Source organism: Ascaphus truei, chromosome 17 (assembly GCF_040206685.1).
Source record: "Ascaphus truei isolate aAscTru1 chromosome 17, aAscTru1.hap1, whole genome shotgun sequence".
NCBI lineage: Eukaryota > Metazoa > Chordata > Amphibia > Anura > Ascaphidae > Ascaphus > Ascaphus truei.
In genome coordinates, this window is record NC_134499.1 from 17,976,248 (window position 1) to 18,002,630 (window position 26,383).

The window sequence follows — 26,383 nt, forward strand, 5'->3', positions numbered from 1 at the left end:
TGCGGTGACACCTTCCACGCAAGAGGGTGACGGCTCCATGCTTTGCTATTCTTCGAAGGTCAATGGGAAGACGTTTGTCGCACGTTCCAGACTTCTCAAACTCTTCCATTCTGCCCGGGTGGTCAGATCGGCCGCACTTCCTGCCGCCTACGTGGGCACAGTGGGACTGTCGGAGAACACGGAGCTGGCAGAATCGGAGTCCGACTTGAGCAGCAGAACCTTTGGGGTTTTGCCCGGCCCGGCCCTCCTTGATGGGTTCCAGGAAGACCACGTGCCGGCTGGCCGTGACCTTGCGGCTGTTGGGCCCCTCGGAGGCGGGCGGTGTTCCGCAGAGGATGGAGGACTGGGCGCTGCTCTCCTGCGGGGGGCTGGGGGGCTGCGCTGCCTTGGGGCAGCACCAGTAGCAGGGGCATGGTGTCATGTAGAGGTAGACAAAGACCAACACCAAGCTGACCACGCAGCCCAGGAGGGTGGTGAGGCCGGTATTGAAGGACTCCCCCTCGTGTTTGGGGTAATGCACTGTCAGATTGACCTCATGGGTGGCATTAGAGCTGATCCTGCTGTTGACCGCAATGCACAGGTAGATGCCTGAATCCCAAGGCTGCGCCTCGCGAATCTCCAGGCTTCCGTCGGGGTGGATCGTCAGGCTCTGGTTGCTGTTGATGAACTCGTATGCAGGCGAGATCCACAGGTAGGTGGTGTTCTCCCGGGGCAGGCTGGTGTTGCAGGTCACCAGGAGACGCTTCCCAACGAGTACCCTCAGACTGGTGTCGGGCAGCTCCTGTCCCCGGCCCAGCGAGCAGTTCTCTAACCCGTTTCGGGTGTGTAGGACACGCACCGCAGCACGGGGCTTCCCCATATACAGGCAGGTGTGCTCCCCGGAGAAGTCAACCACAGAAGAGAAGCCCCGGTGGTGCCAGTGGGTGAAGAGGGCATAGAGAGTGCAGTGGCAGGTCAGAGGGTTGTTGTGCAGGTACAGGCCGTTCTTGATGAAGCTGGGTAGAGCGATTACCTCGTCCACCGGCAGCTCCACGAAGCGGTTGGCGGAGAGATCCAAGGTACGGAGATGGGGGTTGGTGAGATTCTGCATGGAGCTGAAAGGGAAGCCGGTTAGCAGGTTCCAGCTCAGGTAGATCTTCCGAATGTTGGCAAGATGGGAGAAAGCGTCCCCATCCACGCGGGTAATGCGGTTGTTATACAGGAGAAGCTCCTCCAGGCGGTAGAGGCTTTGGAACAGCTCCTCCCGGATCTCCTCCAGAAGGTTGGAGGAGAGGTCCAGATGCCGCAGCTGGGTGGTGTTTTGGAAGATCCGGGCTGGCAGCCGGCGGACGCGATTGTGGCTCAACCGGAGCACGTGCAGACGGGGGAGATTGGACAGCCAGTGGTTGTGGAGGTGGCTGAGGTTATTGTAGCTCAGGTCCAGGCTTGCGGAGGTGGGGGGCAGAGCAGGGGGCACCTGATGGAGGCCCTGTCTGACGCAGCTGAGGAGGTCAGAGGCACAGATACAGGAGGAGGGGCAGCCGAAAGAGGCTGTGCCTCCGTCCAACAGTCCCATCAGGAGCACAAGCAGCAGCTTCTCTGGCCGTTCCCACTGCCAGGGAAAATGAATCATGGTGCTGGAGGGACCTCTGTTACCAAACTGTGCTGAGCAGCATCCGCTAAGCACATGTGGATGAAGATAACACGCTGCCCGGGATAGTGATCATGTTGCAGAAGCCGGCAGGAAGTCTGAGGGTTTTAATGAAGGCATTCGTGCCGCAGAGTTCAAAGCGAGAGACCCCGTGTGTGTTTAGGATGGTTCCTGTGAGCTGCGGTGAGGAGCAGCGTATGACAGAGACCAGCAGATTGTTGAAATCTTTACAGAGCTGATGGCATCTTCTGGAATTCCCCCCTCCCCCAGAGGGCAAACGTGCCGGGCAAGATCTGCGGCTTCTGCCCACAAAGTGTCACCTCCTCTCTGTCTTGTGGGCAGCGGGGTCCAGCAACGGCTGTGCGCTTCACACAGAGTCTGCGAGTGGGCTGGGTGCCTTGCCTGCTCCGGTGATGCTGTCAGTGAGAATGGAGACTTTGCATTGAAGTCTCTGAGTTGAATCAATGCAGGAGTCTGTTTACAGCTGATTGAAGCTGGCTGTGTTTGATGCACTTATCTCTCTCTCCCTCTCTCTCCCCCTCTCTCCCCCTCTCTCCCCCTCTCTCCCTCTCTCTCCCTCCATGAGAATGGACATTCCGTTCTGTTCTGATCCGCATTGGTTGGTGTTGCATAGAAGGAGGGAGCGTAGAGAGGTCCCTCCCTGACTAATGTTCTCAATGACTCTGTGGTTCTGGCTAAACTTCGCTCTTATAGAAACTCCAGAGGGCAGAGACCCTGCTCTGATTAAAACCCAGTGGGACCAGGGCTGGTCGTAAAGGCTGCCCCGTGCCCCACCTTGCTTCCTACTGTAACAATTACTGGGGTGAGAGGTACAGGACTATCATAGGGTGAGGGGTCCTGTGATGGGTACAGGACAGTTATAGGGTGAGGGGTCCTGTGATAGGTACAGCGCAGTTATAGGGTGAGGGGTCCTGTGATGGGTACAGGACAGTTATAGGGTGAGGGGTCCTGTGATAGGTACAGAGCAGTTATTGGGTGAGGGGTCCTGTGATGGGTACAGAGCAGTTATTGGGTGAGGGGTCCTGTGATGGGTACAGGACAGTTATAGGGTGAGGGGTCCTGTGATAGGTACAGAGCAGTTATTGGGTGAGGGGTCCTGTGATGGGTACAGGACAGTTATAGGGTGAGTTGTCCTGTGATGGTACAGGGCAGTTACAGGGTGAGGGGTCCTGGGATAGGTACAGGGCAGTTATAGGGTGAGTCGTCCTGTGATAGGTACAGAGCAGTTATAGGGTGAGGGGTCCTGTGATGGGTACAGAGCAGTTATAGGGTGAGTCGTCCTGTGATGGTACAGGGCAGTTATAGGGTGAGGGGTCCTGTGATGGGTACAGGACAGTTATAGGGTGAGAGGTCCTGTGATGGGTACAGGACAGTTATAGGATGAGGGGTCCTGTGATGGGTACAGGGCAGTTATAGGGTGAGAGGTCCTGTGATGGGTACAGAGCAGTTATAGGGTGAGAGGTCCTGTGATGGGTACAGGACAGTTATAGGATGAGGGGTCCTGTGATGGGTACAGGGCAGTTATAGCGTGAGGGGTCCTGTGATGGGTACAGGGCAGTTATAGGGTGAGGGGTCCTGTAATGGGTACAGGACAGTTATAGGGTGAGGGGTCCTGTGATGAGTACAGGACAGTTATAGGGTGAGGGGTCCTGTGATGGGTACAGGACAGTTATAGGGTGAGAGGTCCTGTGATGGGTACAGGGCAGTTATAGGGTGAGGGGTCCTGTGATGGGTACAGGACAGTTATAGGGTGAGGGGTCCTATGATGGGTACAGGACAGTTATAGGGTGAGGGGTCCTATGATGGGTACAGGACAGTTATAGGGTGAGGGGTCCTATGATGGGTACAGGACAGTTATAGGGTGAGGGGTCCTATGATAGGTACAGAGCAGTTATAGGGTGAGGGGTCCTGTGATGGGTACAGGGCAGTTATAGGGTGAGAAGTCCTGTGATGGGTACAGGACAGTTATAGGGTGAGAGGTCCTGTGATGGGTACAGGGCAGTTATAGGGTGAGGGGTCCTGGTATAGGTACGGAGCAGTTATAGGGTGAGGGGTCCTGTGATGGGTACAGGACAGTTATAGGGTGAGAGGTCCTGTGATGGGTACAGGGCAGTTATAGGGTGAGGGGTCCTGTGATGGGTACAGGGCAGTTATAGGGTGAGGGGTCCTGTGATGGGTACAGGGCAGTTATAGGGTGAGGGGTCCTGTGATGGGTACAGTGTGATGAAAGTTACCGGCCATGGTGCCTGACATTGCACCCTGGTGGTGGCTGCTGCAGTAATATTAATATGATTATTATTGTGTCCGGTTCACGCGGCTCCTGTCTGCGTCTCTCACCCGTTATATGTCTCCTAATATAACCTCATCTACTGCGAGGGAGCGGGAAACGCAAGCGCAGTACTGAGCGTTGCCGGCATTCCTGGGGTTAAACTTGAAGATAGGGGGAGGACAGAGCTATTTAGCTGCCCGGCCTGTGGCGCTGAAGGAGTTAAGGATGCAGGTACAGCTGCGCAGTGCTGAAACCCGAGCGCTCTCCTCTCTCTCCCGGGCGAGGGGGAAATGGACAGGAGATCTGAGCTGGGACTCCCCAGGGGGCGTAAGTTACTCCTAGCGCTGGAGAGAGGCAGAGAAACCCCATCTCATAACCTGGATATCCGCACCAAACCTCTGCTGTTCCAGTACTCTCATATACACACACATCTCTGCTGTTCCAGTACTCTCATATACACACACAGCTCTCTGCTATTCCAGTACTCTCATATACACACACAGCTCTCTGCTATTCCAGTACTCTCATATACACACACATCTCTGCTATTCCAGTACTCTCATATACACACACAGCTCTCTGCTATTCCAGTACTCTCATATACACACACAGCTCTCTGCTATTCCAGTACTCGCATATACACACACATCTCTGCTATTCCAGTACTCTCATATACACACATCTCTGCTATTACAGTACTCTCATATACACACACATCTCTGCTATTGCAGTACTCTCATATACACACACATCTCTGCTATTCCAGTACTCTCATATACACACACATCTCTGCTATTGCAGTACTCTCATATACACACACATCTCTGTTATTGCAGTACTCTCATATACACACACAGCTCTGCTATTCCAGTACTCTCATATACACACACAGCCCTGCTATTCCAGTACTCTCATATACACACACCTCTGCTATTCCAGTACTCTCATATACACACACATCTCTGCTATTCCAGTACTCTCATATACACACACATCTCTGCTATTCCAGTACTCTCATATACACACACATCTCTGCTATTCCAGTACTCTCATATACACACACAGCTCTGCTATTCCAGTACTCTCATATACACACACAGCTCTGTTATTCCAGTACTCTCATATACACACACATCTCTGCTATTCCAGTAGTCTCATATACACACAGCTCTGCTATTCCAGTACTCTCATATACACACATCTCTGCTATTCCAGTACTCTCATATACACACACATCTCTGCTATTCCAGTACTCTCATATACACACACCTCTGCTATTCCAGTACTCGCATACACACACAGCTCTCTGCTATTCCAGTACTCGCATATACACACACACCTCTGCTATTCCAGTACTCTCATATATACACACACATCTCTGCTACTCGCATATACACACAGCTCTGTATTCCAGTACTCTCATATACACACACATCTCTGTTATTCCAGTACTCGCATATACACACACATCTCTGCTATTCCAGTACTCTCATATACACCCACATCTCTACTATTCCAGTACTCTCATATACACACACATCTCTACTATTCTAGTACTCTCATATACACACACAGCTCTCTGCTATTCCAGTACTCTCATATACACACACATCTCTGCTATTCCAGTACTCGCATATACACACACTTCTGCTATTCCAGTACTCTCATATACACACACACCTGTGCTATTCCAGTACTCGCCTATACACACACATCTCTGCTGTTCCAGTACTCGCATACACACACATCTCTGCTATTCCAGTACTCTCATATACACACACAGCTCTCTGCTATTCCAGTACTCTCATATACACACACATCTCTGCTACTCCAGTACTCACATACACACACAGCTCTGCTATTCCAGTAGTCTCATACACACACAACTCTGCTATTCCAGTACTCTCATATACACACACATCTCTGCTATTCCAGTACTCTCATATACACACACCTCTGTATTCCAGTACTCGCATACACACACACACCTCTGTATTCCAGTACTCTCATATACACACACAGCTCTCTGCTATTCCAGTACTCTCATATACACACACCTCTGCTATTCCAGTACTCTCATATACACACACATCTCTGCTACTCGCATATACACACAGCTCTGCTATTCCAGTACTCTCATATACACACACATCTCTGCTATTCCAGTACTCTCATATACACACACACACACATCTCTGTTATTCCAGTACTCGCATATACACACACATCTCTGCTATTCCAGTACTCTCATATACACCCACATCCCTGCTATTCCAGTACTCTCATATACACACACATCTCTACTATTCCAGTACTCTCATATACACACACATCTCTGCTATTTCAGTACTCTCATATACACACACATCTCTGCTATTCCAGTACTCTCATATACACACACAGCTCTCTGCTATTCCAGTACTCTCATATACACACACATCTCTGCTATTCTAGTACTCTCATATACACACACAGTTCTCTGCTATTCCAGTACTCATATACACACACATCTCTGCTATTCCAGTACTCTCATATACACACACATCTCTACTATTCTAGTACTCTCATATACACACACATCTTTGCTATTCCAGTACACTCATATACACACACATCTCTGCTATTCCAGTACTCTCATATACACACACATCCCTGCTATTCCAGTACTCTCATATTACACACACATCTCTGCTATTCCAGTACTCTCATATACACACACATCTCTGCTATTCCAGTACTCTCATATACACACACATCTCTGCTATTCCAGTACTCGCATATACACACACATCTCTGCTATTCCAGTACTCTCATATACACACACATCTCTGCTATTCTAGTACTCTCATATACACACATCTCTGCTATTCCAGTACTCGCATACACACATACCTTTGCTATTCCAGTACTCGCATACACCCACATCTCTTCTATTCCAGTACTCGCATACACACATACCTCTGCTATTCCAGTACTCGCATACACACACTCTCTGCTATTCCAGTACTCTCATATACACACACATCTCTGCTATTCCAGTACTCGCATACACACACAGCTCTGCTATTCCAGTACTCGCATATACACAGCTCTCCTATTCCAGTACTCGCATATACACAGCTCTGCTATTCCAGTACCTACATATACAGAACTCTGCTATTCCAGTACTTGCATAGACACAACTCTCTGCTATTGCAGTACTTGCATACACACAGCTCTCTGCTATTGCAGTACTTGCATACACACAGCTCTGCTATTGCAGTACTCGCATACACACAGCCTCCTTTGCTATTCCAGTATTCACATACCCACATCTCTGCTATTTCAGTACTCGCATACATGCAGCCCTCTGCTATTCCAGTACTCACATACACACACATCTCTACTATTCCAGTACTCACATACCCACACATCTCTACTATTCCAGTACTCACATACCCACACATCTCTACTATTCCAGTACTCACATACCCACACATCTCTACTATTCCAGTACTCACATACACACACATCTCTACTATTCCAGTACTCACATACCCACACATCTCTACTATTCCAGTACTCACATACCCACACATCTCTACTATTCCAGTACTCACATACACACACATCTCTACTATTCCAGTACTCACATACCCACACATCTCTGCTATTCCAGTACACGCATACACGCAGCTGTCTACTATTCTAATACTGAACCAATGTACACACAACTCTGTCACTGCACCTCCATCCTACCCTGTGCGTAGCACCCTGTGCGTAGCACCCTCTGCTATGTACTACGGAAACATATTGTATTAACCCCTCACATTCTGGATGGGCTTTCACTGCACTAGTTCTGTATTTACTGCTCCCAGAACAGAATAACACGGCCTAGTAAGCAAATGGCGTCATTTTAGACGAGATGGGGAGAGACCTCTGCTGGTGCGTCACTGTCTGCGCGTGTGTACATTGTTAGTGTGTGTGTGCACGTGTGTACATTGTTAGTGTGTGTGTGCACGTGTGTACATTGTTAGTGTGTGTGCACGTGTGAGCTGGGCTCGCTATAATAACAGTTTATAGGGTCTGTAGTTGGGCTGATGCAATAAGGCATGCATGGGCTGGGCTCGCTGTAGTAAGAGGGTACAGGGGCAATAAGGCACTCAGGAGCTGGGCTCGCTGTAGTAAGATGTTACAGGGGCAATAAGGCACTCAGGAGCTGGGCTCGCTGTAGTAAGATGTTACAGGGGCAATAAGGCACTCAGGTCCTGGGCTCGCTGTAGTAAGAGGGTACAGGGGCAATAAGGCACTCATGGGCTGGGCTCGCTGTAGTAAGAGGGTACAGGTGCAATAAGGCACTCAGGAGCTGGGCTCGCTGTAATATGAGGGTACAGGGGCAATAAGGCACTCAGGAGCTGGGCTCGCTGTAATATGAGGGTACAGGGGCAATAAGGCACTAGGGAGCTGGGCTCGCTGTAATACGAGGGTACAGGGGCAATAAGGCACTCGGGAGCTGGGTTCCTGCAATAAGATGCTGTAGCCTCTCATCCCCTCCCTGTACTCTGCCCCATTAACCTGTGTCCCCCCCCTCAGGATTCCGCGGGCCACTGGCGTCCTGCTGGCGGACCCCTGCTTCCAGCTGCGCTCCATCCAGTACCTGTTGGGTCAGATCGAACCGTCCGCCATGGGGGCCAGCCCTCCCCCCACTGACAAGAAGCACTTCTCCCTGCAGGCCTGTAAGTCACCCCCCTCCGCCCCAAAGGGTTGCAGACCTGTGGGAGTAAGGGTATGCGTGGCTGACTGGGGCCTTTAAATAATCTGATCAACGCAATAACCGTATTCCAAGGTGGATAAACCTGGTCATTCCCACCGTGCGACACCTGTAATCCCATCGCCGCATGTCCGTGGGGAGCGAGCGTGTGCTGCGTGTGCTGCGTGTGCTGCGTGTGCTGGCACAGAGCCTTACCACATGGTATTCTACTTATGCGGAGATGAGACTGATCCAACTTTCTCCCGAGCAGCGGTCCCAGGGACCTCATACTGGGGCCGTGCAGGGGAAAGCTGTTATAAGGAATAGTTATACAATGGGTTGGGGGTAGGAAGGGTTTAGGGGGTAGGGAGCGGGGTTGGGGGGGGCTAGGAAGGGGTTGGGGGGGTGTAGGAACGGTTTGGGGGGGTGTAGGAAGGGGTTGGGGGGGTGTAGGAAGGGGTTGGGGGGGTGTAGGAAGGGGTTGGGTGGGTGTAGGAAGGGGTTGTGGGGGTAAGGAGCGGGGTAGGAAGGGATTGGGGGTGTAGGAAGGGGTTGGGAGGTATAGGAAGGGGTTGGGGAGTGTAGGAAGGGGTTGGGGGGGTAGGAAGGGGTTGGGTGGTGGGAAGGGGTAAGGAGCGGGGTTAAGGGGTAGGGAGCGGGTGGGAAGGGGTTGGGGGGTGGGAAGGGGTTAAGGGGTTGGGGGGTGGGAAGGGGTAGGAAGGGGTTAAGGGGTAGGGAGCGGGTTAGGAAGGGGGTGATTGGTTCTAGAATTTTCCCTTTTTTCTTTAAATAGGTGTAAGTTTGCCTGTAAAAAGGCGTGGTGCCTTCCGTACCCCTGTAATACGCTGCGCTCCGTACCCCTGTAATACGCTGCGCTCCGTACCCCTGTAATACGCTGCGCTCCGTACCCCTGTAATACGCTGCGCTCCGTACCCCTGTAATACGCTGCGCTCCGTACCCCTGTAATACGCTGCGCTCCGTACCCCTGTAATACGCTGCCCTCCGTACCCCTGTAATACGCTGCGCTCCGTACCCCTGTAATACGCTGCGCTCCGTACCCCTGTAACACGCTGCGCTCCGTACCCCTGTAATACGCTGCGCTCCGACTGCTGCCCCCATGTGAGATGTTTGTTTCTGGAACATGTTGGTGGGGGGTTTATCGCCCCAGAATCGGACGCTGTACGCATTGATCAAACAGCGCAGATACCGGGCGGGACAGAGACCAGTCCTGTTTTCCTGACGATGGTTCCACCCTCTCTTTGAAGAAAAGTCATTGCGTTTAGGAAGTATCGCTCCCCCCTCTGCTGCCCGTATCGCTCCCCCCCTCTGCTGCCCGTATCGCTCCCCACCTCTGCTGCCCGTATCGCTCCCCCCCTCTGCTGCCCGTATCGCTCCCCCACCCTCTGCTGCCCGTATCACTCCCCCCCTCTGCTGCCCGTATCGCTCCCCCCCTCTGCTGCCCGTATCGCTCCCCCACCCTCTGCTGCCCGTATCGCTCCCACCCTCTGCTGCCCGTATCGCTCCCCCCCCTCTGCTGCCCGTATCGCTCCCCCACCCTCTGCTGCCCGTATCGCTCCCCCCCTCTGCTGCCCGTATCGCTCCCCCCCTCTGCTGCCCGTATCGCTCCCCCCCTCTGCTGCCCGTATCGCTCCCCCCCTCTGCTGCCCGTGTATCGCTCCCCCCCTATGCTATCGCTCCCCCCCTCTGCTGCCCGTATCGCTCCCCCACCCTCTGCTGCCCGTATCGCTCCCCCCCTCTGCTGCCCGTGTATCGCTTACCCCCCTCTGCTGCCCGTATCGCTCCCCCCCTCTGCTGCCCGTATCGCTCCCCCACTCTGCTGCCCGTGTATCGCTCCATCCCCTGCTGCCCGTGTATCGCTCCCCCCTCTGCTGCCCGTGTATCGCTCCCCCCTCTGCTGCCCGTGTATCGCTCCCCCCCTCTGCTATCGCTCCCCCTCCTCTGCTGCCCGTATCGCTCCCCCCCCCTGCTGCCCGTGTATCGCTCCCCCCCCTCTGCTGCCCGTGTATCGCTCCCCCCCTCTGCTATCGCTCCCCCCCCTCTGCTGCCCGTATCGCTCCCCCCCTCTGCTGCCCGTGTATCGCTTTCCCCCCTCTGCTGCCCGTATCGCTCCCCCCCTCTGCTGCCCGTATCGCTCCCCCCCTCTGCTGCCCGTATCGCTCCCCCCCTCTGCTGCCCGTGTATCGCTCCCCCCCTCTGCTGCCCGTGTATCGCTCCTCCCCTCTGCTGCCCGTGTATCGCTTCCCCCCCTCTGCTGCCCGTATCGCTTCCCCCCCTCTGCTGCCCGTATCGCTCCCCCCCTCTGCTGCCCGTGTATCGCTCCATCCCCTGCTGCCCGTGTATCGCTCCCCCCTCTGCTGCCCGTGTATCGCTCCCCCCTCTGCTGCCCGTGTATCGCTCCCCCCTCTGCTGCCCGTGTATCGCTCCCCCCTCTGCTATCGCTCCCCCCCCTGCTGCCCGTGTATCGCTCTCCCCCTCTGCTGCCCGTGTATCGCTCCCCCCCCCTCTGCTGCCCGTGTATCGCTCCCCCCCCCTCTGCTGCCCGTATCGCTCCCCCCCTCTGCTGCCCGTGTATCGCTCCCCCCTCTGCTGCCCGTGTATCGCTCCCCCCCCTCTGCTGCCCGTGTATCGCTCCCCCCCCCTCTGCTGCCCGTGTATCGCTCCCCCCCCCTCGCCCCCCCCCTCCCTTATATTCTGATCAGGGACCCCCCCCCCCCCCCCAACTTCCCTTATATTCTGATCAGGGACCCCCCTCCCCCGCCTTATATTCTGATCCGAGACCCCCCCCCCTTCCATTCTGATCAGGGACAACCCCTCACCCGCCTTATATTCTGATCCGAGACCCCCCCCCCCCTTCCATTCTGATCCGCGACCCCCCCCCCCTTCCATTCTGATCAGGGACCCCCCCTCCTTATATTCTGATCAGGGGCAGTGTAGGGGACTGTGACATTCTGTCAGGAGACTTAGTGACAGAGGCTGGGGGATATTTTATTAATGTGCAGAGTATTTATAGAAACGTCTATTTCTGGAGAGAAATGACCTGAGGGAGAGAACAGGAGACCAGAGATTGACTCCCCCCCCCCCCCCCCCAATTGGTGCACGCACATTGTCTCCCTGATACAGGAGTAATGGGTATTTCACAAGATGCCAAAGTACTCCATGTTAGAGCCTCTTCAGCTGCTCCTCACTAAGTGTTTAGGCGTAAGGCGATGTTCCCTGGTGACGGACGCCTGTTTGAAGCAACGATTTGCTCAGGGCAGAGATGGGACACTGGTACCGAGCTGTCCATGGAATCGGGTCCTTTTTATTCTGATGTTAGTCATTCCCAGGACAGTGAGGCACTCGGCAGCTGGGTTACCGAGAGAAGATATAACACCAGGAATGTGCTTCTGCCTCATCAGATACAGATTATATCAGCTCGGAGGAACTGGCGAAAGTGGGCCGGATGCTGGCCCATCTGAGCGAGGAATCCAAGCAGGCCGCAGCCTCTACTCAGGTGAGCAGGACTCGTCCCAACCATGATGCCATGTTGTGCGTGCAGTGCATGCGGTTTATATACAAACTGTGGGTGTCTGTGAGATTTTGTGACGGTTCACTGAACACACACACACACACACACACACACACTGTGTCTGTGTCTTTGTATGCTTGTCTGTGATGCTGTGTGTGTCTATGTATGCTTCTCTGTGTATGTCTTTATGCTTGTCTGTGAGGCTGCGTGTCTTTGTATGCTGGTGTGTGAGGCTGCGTGTCTTTGTATGCTGGTGTGTGAGGCTGTGTGTCTTTGTATGCTGGTGTGTGAGGCTGTGTATGTCTTTGTATGCTGGTGTGTGAGGCTGCGTGTCTTTGTATGCTGGTGTGTGAGGCTGCGTGTCGTTGTATGCTGGTGTGTGAGGCTGCGTGTCTTTGTATGCTGGTGTGTGAGGCTGCGTGTCTTTGTATGCTGGTGTGTGAGGCTGCGTGTCTTTGTATGCTGGTGTGTGTGAGGCTGCGTGTCTTTGTATGCTGGTGTGTCGCACAGTGACCTTCCATCCTGATGAAGTGATCAGTTTACTGCCGCTGGGCACAGAATGTGATACTCACAGGGGACACGTGGCCTGGACAGAGCTCTCTGCATTATTAATCTCCTGCATCAAGCACTTCCCTTACCCTGAGATTTATAAAGTAACCCCCCCATGCACTATAAGACCATGTCACAGGGTTCAGTCGCCTCTCCCTCATTAAAGCACCAAGATTTGGTTCCACAACGGAAACAGATGTTTGCTGCAGGCTATCACATTTACCTTTATTACAGAGGATATTGTTGAGCTGTGTTCACACCCCTGGGCCGAGCGTGCACCTGGAATATAACAGGTCTTATGTGCACATTTGCCTTATTATGCAGGACAATGTGCATGGTGAAAGGTGCTCTGGGATAGGTATGGAAGCCTGTGAGGCTTACTCTCTCTCAATCTTTCAGCCAACCAGTGAGGAGGATTTGTGTCCTATCTGCTACGCTCACCCCATCTCCGCCGTGTTCAAACCCTGCTCCCACAAATCCTGCAAGTGAGTAACCAATCTCCAAATCCTGCGAGTAACCCCCCACCCCCCCCAAACCCGGCAAGTAACCCCCCATCTCCAAACCCTGCAAGTGAGTAATCCCCCCCCAAACCTGGCAAGTAACCCCCATCTCCAAACCCTGCAAGTGAGTAATCCCTCCCAAACCTGGCAAGTAACCCCCATATCTCCAAACACTGCAAGTAACACTGCACCCCCAAACTCTGCTCTTACAAGTGAGTAACCATCTCCAAGTAACTACACCCCCCCCCCCAACTCTGCTCCCCTAAATCCTGCAAGTGAGTAAACCTCCATCTCCAAATGAGCACCCCTACCCCCCCCTGGTAGCCTCTGCGTGACCCCCCACCCCCCCTGGTAGCCTCTGCTTGACCCCCCTCCTGTCTCTCAGAGCGTGCATCAACCAGCATCTGATGAACAACAAGGACTGCTTCTTCTGCAAGGCCACCATCACGGGAGTGGAAGACTACGAGAAGCCAGTTTGCAACTAGCACCTGGGACCCCCTCTGACTCAAACCCCAGGGAGCAGAGGGGCCCACCCCCGCCAACACAATGCTGCCGCCTTCAGCAAAGGTGAATCCGTTTACAGAGAAGCCGCTCTTTTATTGTCATTTTTAACAAGCCGGGTTTTACACGCTTAACCCTTTAGTGCCGAATGGGCCATGCCGTGTGCTAGAGGGGACAGGTCCTCCAGCCGCAGGGGGGGGAAGACCCTTTTCCATCATCGATTGTTCAGAGAGAGACCTCCGGCTGTATCCTGTTCAGTCCCAGCGCGGGCTGAATATGCATCTTATACATATCGCAGACCCCCGACGAGGATTTGGGGGAGGGGGGGGAAAAGATGTTTTTATCACAAAGCGGTGTCCTGTGTGTGTTCAGCGCGAGGACACAGAACTGAGCATTAAATTATTTATCCTGCTAAACCTCTTGCCGATTGGTTGGTGTGCTCTTCTGCTCCTGGTGGGAGGGTGGGGACAGGGCTGTGAGGAATGGGGTGAGGGAAGAGAGCAGTGCTGGGAGAGGAGCAGCCTCTGGCTTTAGGACACTTGATCAGATCCCAGCATCCCAGCATGAGAAGCAGGCTGCTGGCGCCCTCTGTTTGCTGTAAAAGGATCGGGGCAGAGACTGTAGAAGATAAGGCAGCACACGCACAATCTTTCCTTTTTATAAAAATGTCCATTAGAGAAGACGGATCCGGGAGATGGATCTCACTGCCTGAGGCTGTGCAGGTCCTTCCAGCTCGTGCAGGAACCTCACTGGGCCTCGTCCACTGAAGGGGTTAACCTTTGACACAGCTGTCATCTGCACAAGTTCTGATTATGAACTGTAAGCCTTTTCCAGAGGTGCAAAGACCCGCAGAACAAACTACAGGGTGCTGTAGGCTTCAGCGTAGAAAGGGGTTGTCATTGGGGGGTTTACTCAAGCAGGGAAATTACCGCCCAGAACTTGGGAGCAGACAAGAAGCATTCTCTGTTAGAGACAGACCCCACCCAGGAAAGAGGCACAAGCTCTCTAACCTTTCCTGTGATGGCTGGAAAGTGACAAGCCTACCCCAGGCAGGAGGTGGGGCTGGCGCTGTAAAGGTTAAATCACCCTCCTATGTCAGGAGGGGTTACCCTGTGGTAACCAAACTCCTGTAGTACCTGGTTGCCCTCACTGCCACACAGTGCCCACTGGCCATGATGTAGTTGTTAGAAGGGTGAGTGCTCTCCCTACATGATGATCCGCGGCTCTGGCACAGACTCGGAGATGCACTTGTGGGGCAGAACGTTCGCGCCGTTCAGGTAAAGTTCGTCATTCACAATCACGTCCTCTCCCAGCACCGCCACGTTCTCCATGCGCACCTAGGAGAGGGGGAGGGGAGGTCATGTCGGCTCACCCAGAGAAACATGCACATTGGGAGGGATTTAAGCAAGCAAACAGTGCGCCCCGTCCCCGCTGCTCCCCCCTCTCCCCCACCATTGCTTCCCCCCACACTCAGTCACTCGCCACACCACTGGCTGCCTGGAGAGAAATGTTATTCCCCCTGTCAGGTGGGGGTTTGGCGCCGGGGGCTCAGTGGCACGTTCAGGGGGCTCACCCACTGTCCGACGGACGAACTCCAGCCGATGATGGAGGACTCGAGCCAGGAGTGGGAACGGATTCGGGAGCCCTGCAGGATGGTGCAGCGTTTGATACGCACGCCGTCCTCCACCGTAACCCCGGGGCCGATGGTCACGTTAGGCCCGATGCTGCACGCCGTGCCGATCTTAGCGGTGGGATCCTAGGGAGAGAAGGGTCAGAATCCTGTGAGACGAGAAGGGGTGGGGGGGAGAAGAGATACAAGCCCGGAGGATTGGAGATGTGGGCACATTCATACTCCCACAGGGAAGCCAAAGCTTAGCCGGCCCTGCAGTGTCGCCCTCTAGCGGCACAATGGGGGAAGCCCATACGACTAACTTCACAATCTCCAAACAGGGACTGCAAAGGTTAATCCAAATCTGCCCCACAGCTCTACCTGTGTGCAGGGAATCCAGGGGCGACTCATTGCTCGGGGCCTGGCTGCTACCTGCACAGGCGGCACTTACCACCAGCACGTTTCCCACAAAGCCTGGCCCGGAGTGCAGCCGCTCCGGGTGTTTCTGCCGCACAGACTGCAGGTACAGGCACATGCCTGTTAAGAAGTCCTTAGGCTGCCCGATATCCATCCAGAACCCTGCGGGCACAAACCTGCAGATATAACCCCGGCCCGAGGACCCCCTGGCTCGCACCCTCTGCCTGCTTTCCCTCCGTACTAGGAGTTCAGACTTGTCCTGGATTGCGGACCTTTATTTTGAAGTTTCTGCCCCCGCAGGCCTCCCTTGTGTCTGGCCCGTGCACTTCTGCTGGGAGGCTTCTCTCTGCAGCTACAACTCTCGCCCTTTGAAGTGTAACCAGTTGTCCTCTTTAATGTGTGAGCCTAGGTAGTCTGTCCTGCTATAGAGGTCATTACTGCTGCTCCCCACTTACCCCGTGTTCACCCCCACTTACCCTGCAGCCCCCCGCTCTCCCCTGAGAGGGACCCTGCAGCCCCCCGCTCTCCCCTGAGAGGGACCCTGCAGCCCCCCGCTCTCCCCTGAGAGGGACCCTGCAGCCCCCCGCTCTCCCCTGAGAGGGACCCTGCAGCCCCCCCACTCTCCCCTGAGAGGGACCCTGCAGCCCCCCCCGCTCTCCCCTGAGAGGGACCCTGCAGCCCCCCCGCTCTCCCCTGAGAGGGACCCTGCAGCCCCCCCGCTCTCCCCTGAGAGGGACCCTGCAGCCCCCCCACTCTCCCCTGAGAGGGACCCTGCAGCCCCCCCACTCTCCCCTGAGAGGGACCCTGCGCTCACCCTGCAGCTCCATGGCGCACAGCTGTCCCTCCTGAGCCATAGCTGGGAAGATCTCCTTCTCGATGGAGGTTGGACGTAACTGCAGAGAGATCAGAGACTGGGTCACACCCCTCGCGCCCCTTTCCCACCAGCCTAACCCCGGCCTCGCTGGACGTGGGCTCTGCAGCCGTAAAGATGTTAAGCAAGAAGCACATCAGTATAGTGCGATGCTCTGTGGCAGGGACGTGGTTAAGAAACCCCCTTGCTGTACATCAGAATGAGGCTCTGCACATTTTCCCAGCACTGAAGGAGTTAATACGGTAAACTTTTCCTGCGCTGATTGGTTAGAGGAGTGGCGTGCAGCTGTGGCAGTGAGGGGGGTGGGTGGCAGTGAGGGGGATGGGTGGCAGTGAGGGGGATGGGTGGCAGTGAGGGGGATGGGTGGCAGTGAGGGGGGTGGGTGGCAGTGAGGGGGATGGGAATTCTATGCTGGGAACCTATTGCTGTGCAGCAGTCTGGCACTGAGAAGGTTAATAATGACCGGGTCAGTACCTGTATCCGGTCCAGCACAGACGGGCTGAAGATGTACAGTCCTGAGTTGATCTTGTTGGACACGAAGACCTGAGGTTTCTCCACAAAGCGCTGGATGCGCGCAGTCTCCGCCTCGTACACAACCACCCCGTACTTAGACGGCTCCTCCACCTTCGTCACCTGTGGTGGGAGAGAGGGGTCACCCTGGGGTCCCCTCCATGATCAGCCCGCCACGGGTCACCCTGGGGTCCCCTCCCTGCTCAGCCCGCCCCGGGTCCCCTCCCTGCTCAGCCCGCCCCCCTGGGGTCCCCTCCCTGCTCAGCCCACCATGGGTCACCCTGGGGTCACCTCCCTGCTCAGCCCGCCACGGGTCACCCTGGGGTCCCCTCCCTGCTCAGCCCACCCCCCTGGGGTCCCCTCCCTGCTCAGCCCGCCACAGGTCACCCTGGGGTCCCCTCCCTGCTCAGCCCGCCCGCCCCCCTGGGATCCCCTCCCTGCTCCGCCCGCCCCGGGTCACCCCGAGATCCCCTCCCTGCTCCGCCCGCCACGGGTCACCCCGAGATCCCCTCCCTGCTCAGCCCGCCCCGGGTCACCCCGAGATCCCCTCCCTGCTCAGCCCGCTCCGGGTCACCCCGGGATCCCCTCCCTGCTTAGCCCGCCCCGGGTCACCCCGGGGTCCCTCCCTGCTCAGCCCGGCCTGGGGTCCCCTCCCTGCTCAGCCCGCCCCGGGGTCCCCTCCCTGCTTAGCCCGCCCCGGGTCACCCTGGGGTCCCCTCCCTGTGAGAACCGATCGCCTAAATGGGGGGGGGGGAATTGCAGCAATGAAGGACGGACATTTTCTATGATCCCCTCGGCTCTCCCGTAGCAGTGATGCAGCTACTGGAATACCACGCCCGGCTGTCACACGTGTGCATATCATAAATATCTATATATAAGAAATACCAATGTGGGTCTTATATGAAGCTACACCCAGAGACGTTAAAATGACGAGCTGTAAGCTGCGGTTTCTCCACTAAAAACCGACACCAAGCTTAAACACACGCGTTCAAGGCTACGTGGACAGACCAGCAAAATAATTGGCCAGCTAATTACCGAGGTCTAATTAACACAGCCCGCTAACTCTTTCAGAACGCGGCTCGTAATATTCCCACGAGGCGCCGTGCTGCAGCATCTGAATGAATAAAGTGCGCTGTCGGAGCCCCGGGAACAGGAAGTAAGGTGCAGCGCTGAGAAGAACGGGAGCCCCGGGAACAGGAAGTAAGGTGCAGCGCTGAGAACGGGAGCCCCGGGAACAGGAAGTAAGGTGCAGCGCTGAGAAGAACGGGAGCCCCGGGAACAGTAAGTAAGGTGCAGCGATGAGAACAACGGGAGCCCCGGGAACAGGAAGTAAGGTGCAGCGCTGAGAACAACGGGAGCCCCGGGAACAGGAAGTAAGGTGCAGCGCTGAGAAGAACGGGAGCCCCGGGAACAGGAAGTAAGGTGCAGCGCTGAGAAGAACGGGAGCCCCGGGAACAGGAAGTAAGGTGCAGCGCTGAGAAGAACGGGAGCCCCGGGAACAGGAAGTAAGGTGCAGCGCTGAGAAGAACGGGAGCACCGGGAACAGGAAGTAAGGTGCAGCGCTGAGAAGAACGGGAGCCCCGGGAACAGGAAGTAAGGTGCAGCGCTGAGAACGGGAGCCCCGGGAACAGGAAGTAAGATGCAGCGCTGAGAACGGGAGCCTCGGGAACAGGAAGTAAGGTGCAGCGCTGAGAAGAACGGGAGCCCCGGGAACAGGAAGTAAGGTGCAGCGCTGAGAAGAACGGGAGCCCCGCGTGAGCTTCCCGCGTGGCTGCCCCGCGACTCACCACGATGGTACCCTCCTTCCCGTGGTGCTTGTGGAACCGGACCATGTCCTCGAAGGGGAAATCGCAGATAACGTCGCTGTTGAGCACGAAGAAAGGGTCCGAGTTCTCTGTGAGCAGCTCCCGGGCCAGAGCCAGCGGGCCGGCTGTGTGCGCACAATCGGGGGGGTCAGTGTCAGAGAATCCAGGCACTGCTCCTACGTGTTATCAGCATGCAGCACTTCTGTGATAAGAGGGCGGATCGTGTACAGGATTCCTGCCCATTCTGGCTCCCAGGAAACCTGTTACACGAGAAGCGCGCTCATCACAGAACATGGAAATTACCCGTTAACCTGATAGAAATTACGGTCTATTCAAAACCAAGAAAGGGCAGAAAAAAAGGTTCCAGTAGAAATGTAATGTATACAGCCTGAGCTATACATGGAGTTGGAATCGGGGTTTGTGTGGGGTTCAACAGCCCTAGAATAGGAGTGACCAACTCCAGTCCTCAAGGGCCACCAACAGGTCAGGTTTTAAGGATAGCACTGCTTCAGCACAGGTGGTGCAGTCATTGACTGAGGCACCTGTGCTGAAGCTGGGATATACGGAAAACCTGACCTGTTGGTGGCCCTTGAGGACTGGCGTTGGCCACCTTTGCCCTAGAATGAGGTCACCATGTGCAGGACATTCAGGGGGTGCTGCTATGTCACAGCCATGATGTCACAGCCATGATGTCACAGCCATGATGACACAGCCATGATGACACAGCCATGATGACACAGCCATGATGACACAGCCATGATGACACAGCCATGATGACACAGCCATGATGACACAGCCATGATGACACAGCCATGATGACACAGCCATGATGACACAGCCATGATGACACAGCCATGATGACAGCATGAGATGCGGGTGGAGGAGTGGGCAGTAAATGTGCTGGATATACTGCAGACTCTCGCTGGACTCTCTTCCAAACTCACCTGTCCCCAGAGGCTCCTTTTCATGCGACAGCGAGATGCGGATTCCCAGCTGTGAAAAAAAGGAGGGAGTGAGCAGCGTGCCACGGGAAAAAGGGGGGTGGGGGGAGGGGGTGAGACAGGCTGAGGGAGGGGGAAATAAGAGAAGGGGGGGTGGGAAGAGAGGGAAAAGAGAGACAATTTGGGCTTCTTACCCTTTTCTCCTGCACCGTCATTTCCTTCTCTAACATGTCTGACATGTAGCTGACTGCCAGGATCACGTGATCAACCCCAGCCTGTCCGGGTGGGAGGCAACAAAAACACGGGGGTTAAATTCACCACTCAGCATGGAAAAAGGACATGTTATGTGCTGCACATGTGTGCTGTAAACATACAGTGACAACTGGTAGTGTGCCGGGGACATGACGATAGCGCTGCTGCTGCCTGCGCTTTTCCTGTGCTGTGCGTGTGTTGCTGCCTGTACTGGTTATACTTTACAGGTTTAACAGTGTCGCTGTGCGTGAGCACGGCCCGCAATGTTCCAGTGTCTAAATGCCAGGCTGAGGTGCGTGTGTGAGGAGGAGGCTGATATATAGTTACACCTGTGATTAACCTCTTAGTTAAGGAAGTGTCAGGTCAGCGTTACTGTCTCAGGCCTTCACATCTTACCTTCACCAGAGCCTCCACCTGGTGCAGCAGGATGGGCTTGTTGCAGAAATCCACCATTGGTTTGGGCACGCTGAGTGTGAGCGGGCGCAGCCTTGTGCCATACCCACCAACCAGGATCAAAGCCTTCATGTTTACCTGTGCAGGAGAGTGGGATACCATGAGCAGGGCAGGCTCTCTGCCCAGTCACACCTGGATCAGAAGCTTCCTAAAGCTCTGGTTCCCTGCAGCTGAGGGATTCATAGCCCAGTCTTCCCAGCGAAGAGACGGATACATACTACTACGTACAGGGCAGTACAAAAAAGTTAGTATATGCCAAATAAACAGGGAACATATAGGTATCAGGTGCCTATACTGCAATTGCCTAAATATCGTGTAGACACGTATGGAATAAAGCAGCACTCCAGAACCATAAACATATTTTTTTAAAAACACATAATTACTCACATAATTTATCCAACGTTTCAAACACCTCCAACCCTGAGAAAAGCCATGGTCAAAACGTTGGATACATTATGTTAGTAATTAACTTGTTTTGATATTTTACGGTTCTGGAGCGCTGCTGCTTTATTCCATACGTATGCCTAGATTCCTTATAGACAATCTCATTGCAGTACATGCACCCGCCACTTATATGTTTCATATTTCATACGTGTGTCTATAAGAGATCTTCTAGGCAATCACAGTGCAGTACAGGCACCCACCACCTATAGGTTTCATATTTCATACATGGACAACAAGTGGCAGCAATAAAATGAAAGCCCCAGACGAGGAGCTGTGTCCCAGCTCATGTGTCTATGCTGCCTGTTACTGCACAGACCGGTTCCTCTGCCCTCTCCATTCACTCCCTGTGACACAGAGCGCGCCACTTCCTGGTTACAACATCAGATTCCCAGTGGGAGAGGCCGGTAACTGAGCACACGACAGAGTGAGATATATATATATATATATATATATATATATATATATATATATATTACACACACCGTAATCCAGCACTGTCCTTACACAACTCTGCCCAAAAACACACACACACACACACACACAGTAATCCAGCACTGCCCTCACACAACTCTGTCGAAAATCTGTGCGTAACCCCTCCGGTGCCAGAGCATCCCGCAAACAACTGCAGGCAGTGAAGGGGTTAAACTGCCGTGTTATACAGTTGCTCGGGACATATAGTATATAATCCCCTGTATTATATACGAACTGTCTGGGTGACTGCATCGGAAATCCCTGAGTACATGGTCAGCGGTACACAACACTACTCATATGCCACGTAATCCATCACCATCATGTATACAGCCAGCTTACTGCCTATCAAGTAATATATATATATATATATATATATATATATATATATATATATATATATATATATATATATATACATATACACACACACACAATATATACTATCACTTATTCTGTACGGTATTATTCTGTACCGTGATACAATGCGGCTCCTGGTCACAGGAGTGTTTTCTCTCTCGGGTGTGTATATATATTATAGTATAGTATGTGTGTAACGTGTATGTATATGTGTGTGTATATATATATACACATACTATAGTACATATATGTATATAATAGTATGTGTGCGCGCACGGCATACACCTGCTCCACGGTCCCGGTCTCACCTCCCCGCCGCTCTCCTCCTGTCACCGGACTCTCCCACCGGAGCACCATTCAAACCGGGAGCGTCACGGGGCGGGGTCACAGGCGCACTTCCGCTTTCCGGTTGCTGCGGATGAGGGGTACCTCCCCCCGGTGTGTGCGCCTCTCACATCCTCTCCGGTCCCTGCGGGGTCTCTTTGGTCTTTGGCTCCGGACAGTCCGGTGCAGGACAGGCGCGGAACGTGGTACGCAGCGCTTCACCGTTACCAGGGGCAACGTCCGAGCCAATCAGCGTTCTCTGACGTGTCGCATAGTTTAATTGGCTCCCCCCTAGTCGCCCTGGCAACGAGATGCCGCCTACTGACTTGCTCCACCAATCAGCGGTTGACGCACCGCCAGTCAGCGCGGGACTGGATTGGAGGAGTAGCTGACCAATCGTATGGCAGGTGACGCGCTGCCATGGGGATAGCTCCAGCAATGCGGAAGTAAAATAAAGAGCTGGACGGGGCCATGCGCAACTGTGAACATTTAAAGGCGCAGATACACTAATACCCAGCAGGGACCACACCGGGGGGAAATAACGGGTCATGGTGTCTTTAAGCAAGAACTTGCTAATTTGAATGATCACGCCCATACCACTTGCAGTTTAAATGCATACCATATATGCATACTTAACGAGAGGTAACTCAATGTATTCTTCCTGGTAAAACATTTTATAAATAAATAATATCCCCCCCCCCCTCCCCCCCATACCAATATCATCACTATTACTGTAGCAAACTTTTGTCTGTTTTTGTTTCTTTCGTTTATTGGGGGCAATGAATATTAATCACATTTTTTCTCACCCTCTAGCCCTCCCTGTTAGAGAGACAGATTTGGGTGGAGGTTGCTTTGTGCAAGCGCAGTGACATCGAACACAAAGACAGCGATTATCTCGGTCATAATGTTTACAAACTAACTTTACTAAATATGTCAAAATACTTACTGTACACGTGTCACCCAGATCTTCTAAAACAGGTTACTGCCATTGGTTGGCCCCCGAGGGGAACTTCAATTTTAAACGCTGTGGGCCTCAAGATATGGACACAAAGCATCAAACATGTACTATTGAGAAGGAGCGGCTCAGTGACAAAGACACTGCGTTTGAAGCAGGGGAACCTGGTTCAATTCCCGGTGTCGGCTCCTTGTGACCTTGGGCAAGTCACTTTATCTCCCTGTGCCTCAGGCAACAAAACATTGTAAACTCCACGGGGCAGGGACTGTGTCTGTAAAATGTCTCTGTAAAGCGCTACGTAAAACTAGCAGCACTATATAAGAACATGCTATTATTATTCCAACCATTAGCATGTGTACAGGCAGTCCTCGGTTATCCGACACAATGCTGTTATCTCAGCATCTCCCCTCATGAAATCCCTCTCCTGGCTTCCGATTAAATCCCGCATCTCACACTCCATTCTCCTCCTCACTTTTAAAGCTTTACACTCTTCTGCCCCTCCTTACATCTCATCCCTAATTTCTCGTTATGCACCATCTTTCTACCCCTTTTGTATCTAAAGCCCTCTCCCGCCTTAAACCTTTTTCACTGACTGGCCCACACCTCTGGAATGCCCTTCCCCTCAGTACCCGACTAGCACCCTCTCTATCCACCTTTAAGACCCAATTGCTTAAAGAAGCATATGAATAGCACTGTGGATATTCTGAACACATGATACATAAGCTTGGCCCCCTGCAGACGCACTTACCAGAACTCCCTCCTACTGTCTCTGTACATTCTACCTACCTACCTACCAACTAGACTGTAAGCTCCTCGGGGCAGGGACTCCTCTTCCGAAATGTTACTTTTATGTCTAAAGCACTTATTCCCATGATCTGTTATTTATATTATCTGTTATTTATTTGATTACAACATGTATTACTACTGTGAAGCGCTATGTACATTAATGGCGCTATATAAATAAAGACATACACTACAATACAATGCGTTACTCAAAATGGCGTTGTAAAGCGAAACGTTGTAAAGCGAAACACGTTTTCCCATAGGAACACTGTTTAAATTAAAGGTTCCGTTCCTGAAGGCATTTTTAACACTAAAATACACCAAATATTTTATGCAGGCAATAAGATATGCAGCACACACATAAATTATATAGTGTATATACTGTATTATATATATAATATAACATAATAAATAATATATTATATATTATAGTATAATATTATATAGTATATTATATATATACGCTCTTACGACGCTTTGCAACGTTGTTTATGTGAATTTGTATATATACACACATACACAACGTTGCAAAGCGTTGTAAGAGCGTTGGATAAGCCATTTTGTCGTTGTAAAAATGAACATAGGTATGCATTGCATAGCTTTGGATAAGCCATTCGTTGTAAAGCGAAGCGTTGTAAAACGAGGACTGCCTGTATAATGTCCCAGTAGCCAGAGTACCACTGCTGCCACATAAAGGTTAAAAACAAATCTCCTGCAAGCCTACGACAATAGGAGTATTCAAACAGGCTTGGGATAGACATCAGGTTAAAACCCTAGAGAAAAGCCTAGGATCAAATCGGGGCTGAGGTTTTCCAGCAGGTAGGCAATGGATAGGCTAGGTGCACCAAGCAGTTATTCTGTTTACATGTTACATCCCAATATTCTATGTGTTGCTTTCCTTCCCCCTTTGCTGCATGTAAGCCACTCCCCAAATCATTACATTGGCTATGTCAATTTAACAAATGTAATGTTTGATTAAAGCAGCAAAATGCGAAATCTTATGGTTTTTTTTAATAATTCAGTTCTGTTGTATGAGTGACTGTTTTTGTGATTATTACACTCTTGCCATTTTAATTAGTTTTAAAACATCCTTTGATTTCTATAGCAGGTTCAAACTCAGGGGTGCACGTGATTTTCAGGGGGGGGGGGGTGCACAGCAGTTACAGAGGTCCCGCACTCAGTAAATTTAAATTAAATGCTGGGGTACTGAGCGAGGCCTGTGTAATTAACTTACCATGGCTTCCAGCGCTGCGTCATCATGGTAACCCAGCGGGGCGACATTTTGCCATGACTTGACGTCACTGCGTCATTTGACACTGGAGCCGAGAAGGGGGGCGCACAGGGGGAAAAGACTGCACACCCCTCTTGTAACCCACCTCCCAAGCAGTGCAATATATATTTGCAACACTTTCCTGTTTGGGATAATTTGTTGCAAATGTTCCCAGCAGTTTGAGCTGTAAACTGTAATAGATAATGTTGCTTTAGGATACATTGTAACAGCTGAGTTACACTGAGTGAAGCAAACATTATGTTAGTCACACAATCAGGATTTTGATAAGATTTATAACAGCAGCACCAAACGATTGCCAGATTAGGCAAGAATATAGAATTGTACATTGCTGCATGCTTTACATATACAAATAAGAAAACAAGTTAGAAAGTAGTATTGCTGCTTTAATGGACTCTGGAGTTTGAGGGGCTCCACTCTCCGAGGGTCCCATGGGAATGTACAGAAGTGGGCAGCCATTATTCACTCTTCCTGTTGCACTCTAATTAGCTGAAATAACTTGACAAGCAGAATGACACCTTCAGGAGTACTGTTTAATTAAAAAAAGAGGAACAGAAACAAAAAAAATAGGAACATTTACAAATCCCCAAAACATTTTCAGTAACATGGTTCAGGAGGAGGAGGAGGATACCAGTACTGGGACAGTGAAGGATCTCTTTGCCCCGCGGGCCTGCAGCACATCGCTCTGCCTACCAGGATTCTCTCATATAGGGGCAGAGTTCCTGATCAACGCAGCACTGTGTATTACCCCAGAAAGAGGTTCTCTGTCTTGGAACTGCGGGGGGAGGGGGCAGCAGATTATTGCAGGTGTCCCAATAGTTGTTTGGGTGTAGCAGTTTCAGGAGTGGGAGGTTCATGCGGTGTACAACCCTTTGCCCCCAGAGTCTGCAATGCACGGTGTGAAGCACACGTGGGAACACGCACACACAAAACTGGCAAGTAGATAATACCGCTATAAAAATACTGTGGTATTTGGAGTGTAGGGGAGGGGGGTCCCTCAAAGGCAGCGTGGGGGGTCACCTCATGTCATTAAACCCCACCTTGCTCTTGAAGACACATGCAGCATAAAACAATCCAGAGTATCACTAGTTGCTCCTACCCGCTACAGATTCTACCACTGAAGAACAGACACCCCCCCAGAGGGAACACGTTTAGGTCATACACTGCAGGTTTAT

The 26,383-nt window shown here is 52.7% G+C and overlaps 3 protein-coding genes across 4 annotated transcripts in view; 1 reads left to right on the forward strand and 2 right to left on the reverse strand.

The window, feature by feature from the left end:
* Positions 1-14,144, forward strand: part of RNF123 (ring finger protein 123) — a 78,241-nt gene extending 64,097 nt beyond the window's left edge. Inside the window, 4 exon segments of the mRNA XM_075574126.1 lie at positions 8,493-8,635; positions 12,069-12,163; positions 13,127-13,212; positions 13,613-14,144. Of these exon segments, the coding sequence (XP_075430241.1) occupies positions 8,493-8,635; positions 12,069-12,163; positions 13,127-13,212; positions 13,613-13,712 (424 nt within the window). The 3' untranslated portion in view covers positions 13,713-14,144.
* Positions 35-2,150, reverse strand: AMIGO3 (adhesion molecule with Ig like domain 3). Its single transcript, XM_075574115.1, is given in 2 exon segments — positions 35-234; positions 236-2,150. Coding segments are annotated over 2 exon segments (1,464 nt in total). The 5' UTR covers positions 1,613-2,150; the 3' UTR covers positions 35-147.
* Positions 13,804-22,437, reverse strand: GMPPB (GDP-mannose pyrophosphorylase B). Of its 2 annotated transcripts, none has more exons than XM_075574131.1 (10): positions 22,167-22,437; positions 20,530-20,664; positions 20,076-20,156; positions 19,885-19,933; positions 18,923-19,065; positions 17,100-17,258; positions 16,569-16,647; positions 15,789-15,916; positions 15,302-15,484; positions 13,804-15,065 (listed from the first exon to the last, which is right to left on the reverse strand). In XM_075574131.1, the coding sequence occupies exons 2-10, from the start codon at positions 20,656-20,658 to the stop codon at positions 14,934-14,936; spliced, it is 1,083 nt and encodes a 360-aa protein (XP_075430246.1). In that variant the 5' UTR covers positions 20,659-20,664; positions 22,167-22,437; the 3' UTR covers positions 13,804-14,933. The 2 variants fall into 2 exon arrangements, with proteins under 2 accessions (XP_075430246.1, XP_075430245.1); XM_075574130.1 differs by having other exon boundaries at positions 22,144-22,437.
* Positions 22,438-26,383: the final 3,946 nt, after the last annotated feature.

Coding starts and splice junctions, on each gene's coding strand:
- GMPPB (XM_075574130.1), bottom strand. CDS start 22,215: ATGGTGCTCCGGTGGGAGAGTCCGGTGACAGGAGGAGAGCGGCGGGGA. Junction 19,934..20,075: donor TGACGGTGCAGGAGAAAAGG/GTAAGAAGCCCA, acceptor TTTTTTTCACAG/CTGGGAATCCGCATCTCGCT. Junction 16,648..17,099: donor CTGTGCTGGACCGGATACAG/GTACTGACCCGG, acceptor ATCTCTCTGCAG/TTACGTCCAACCTCCATCGA.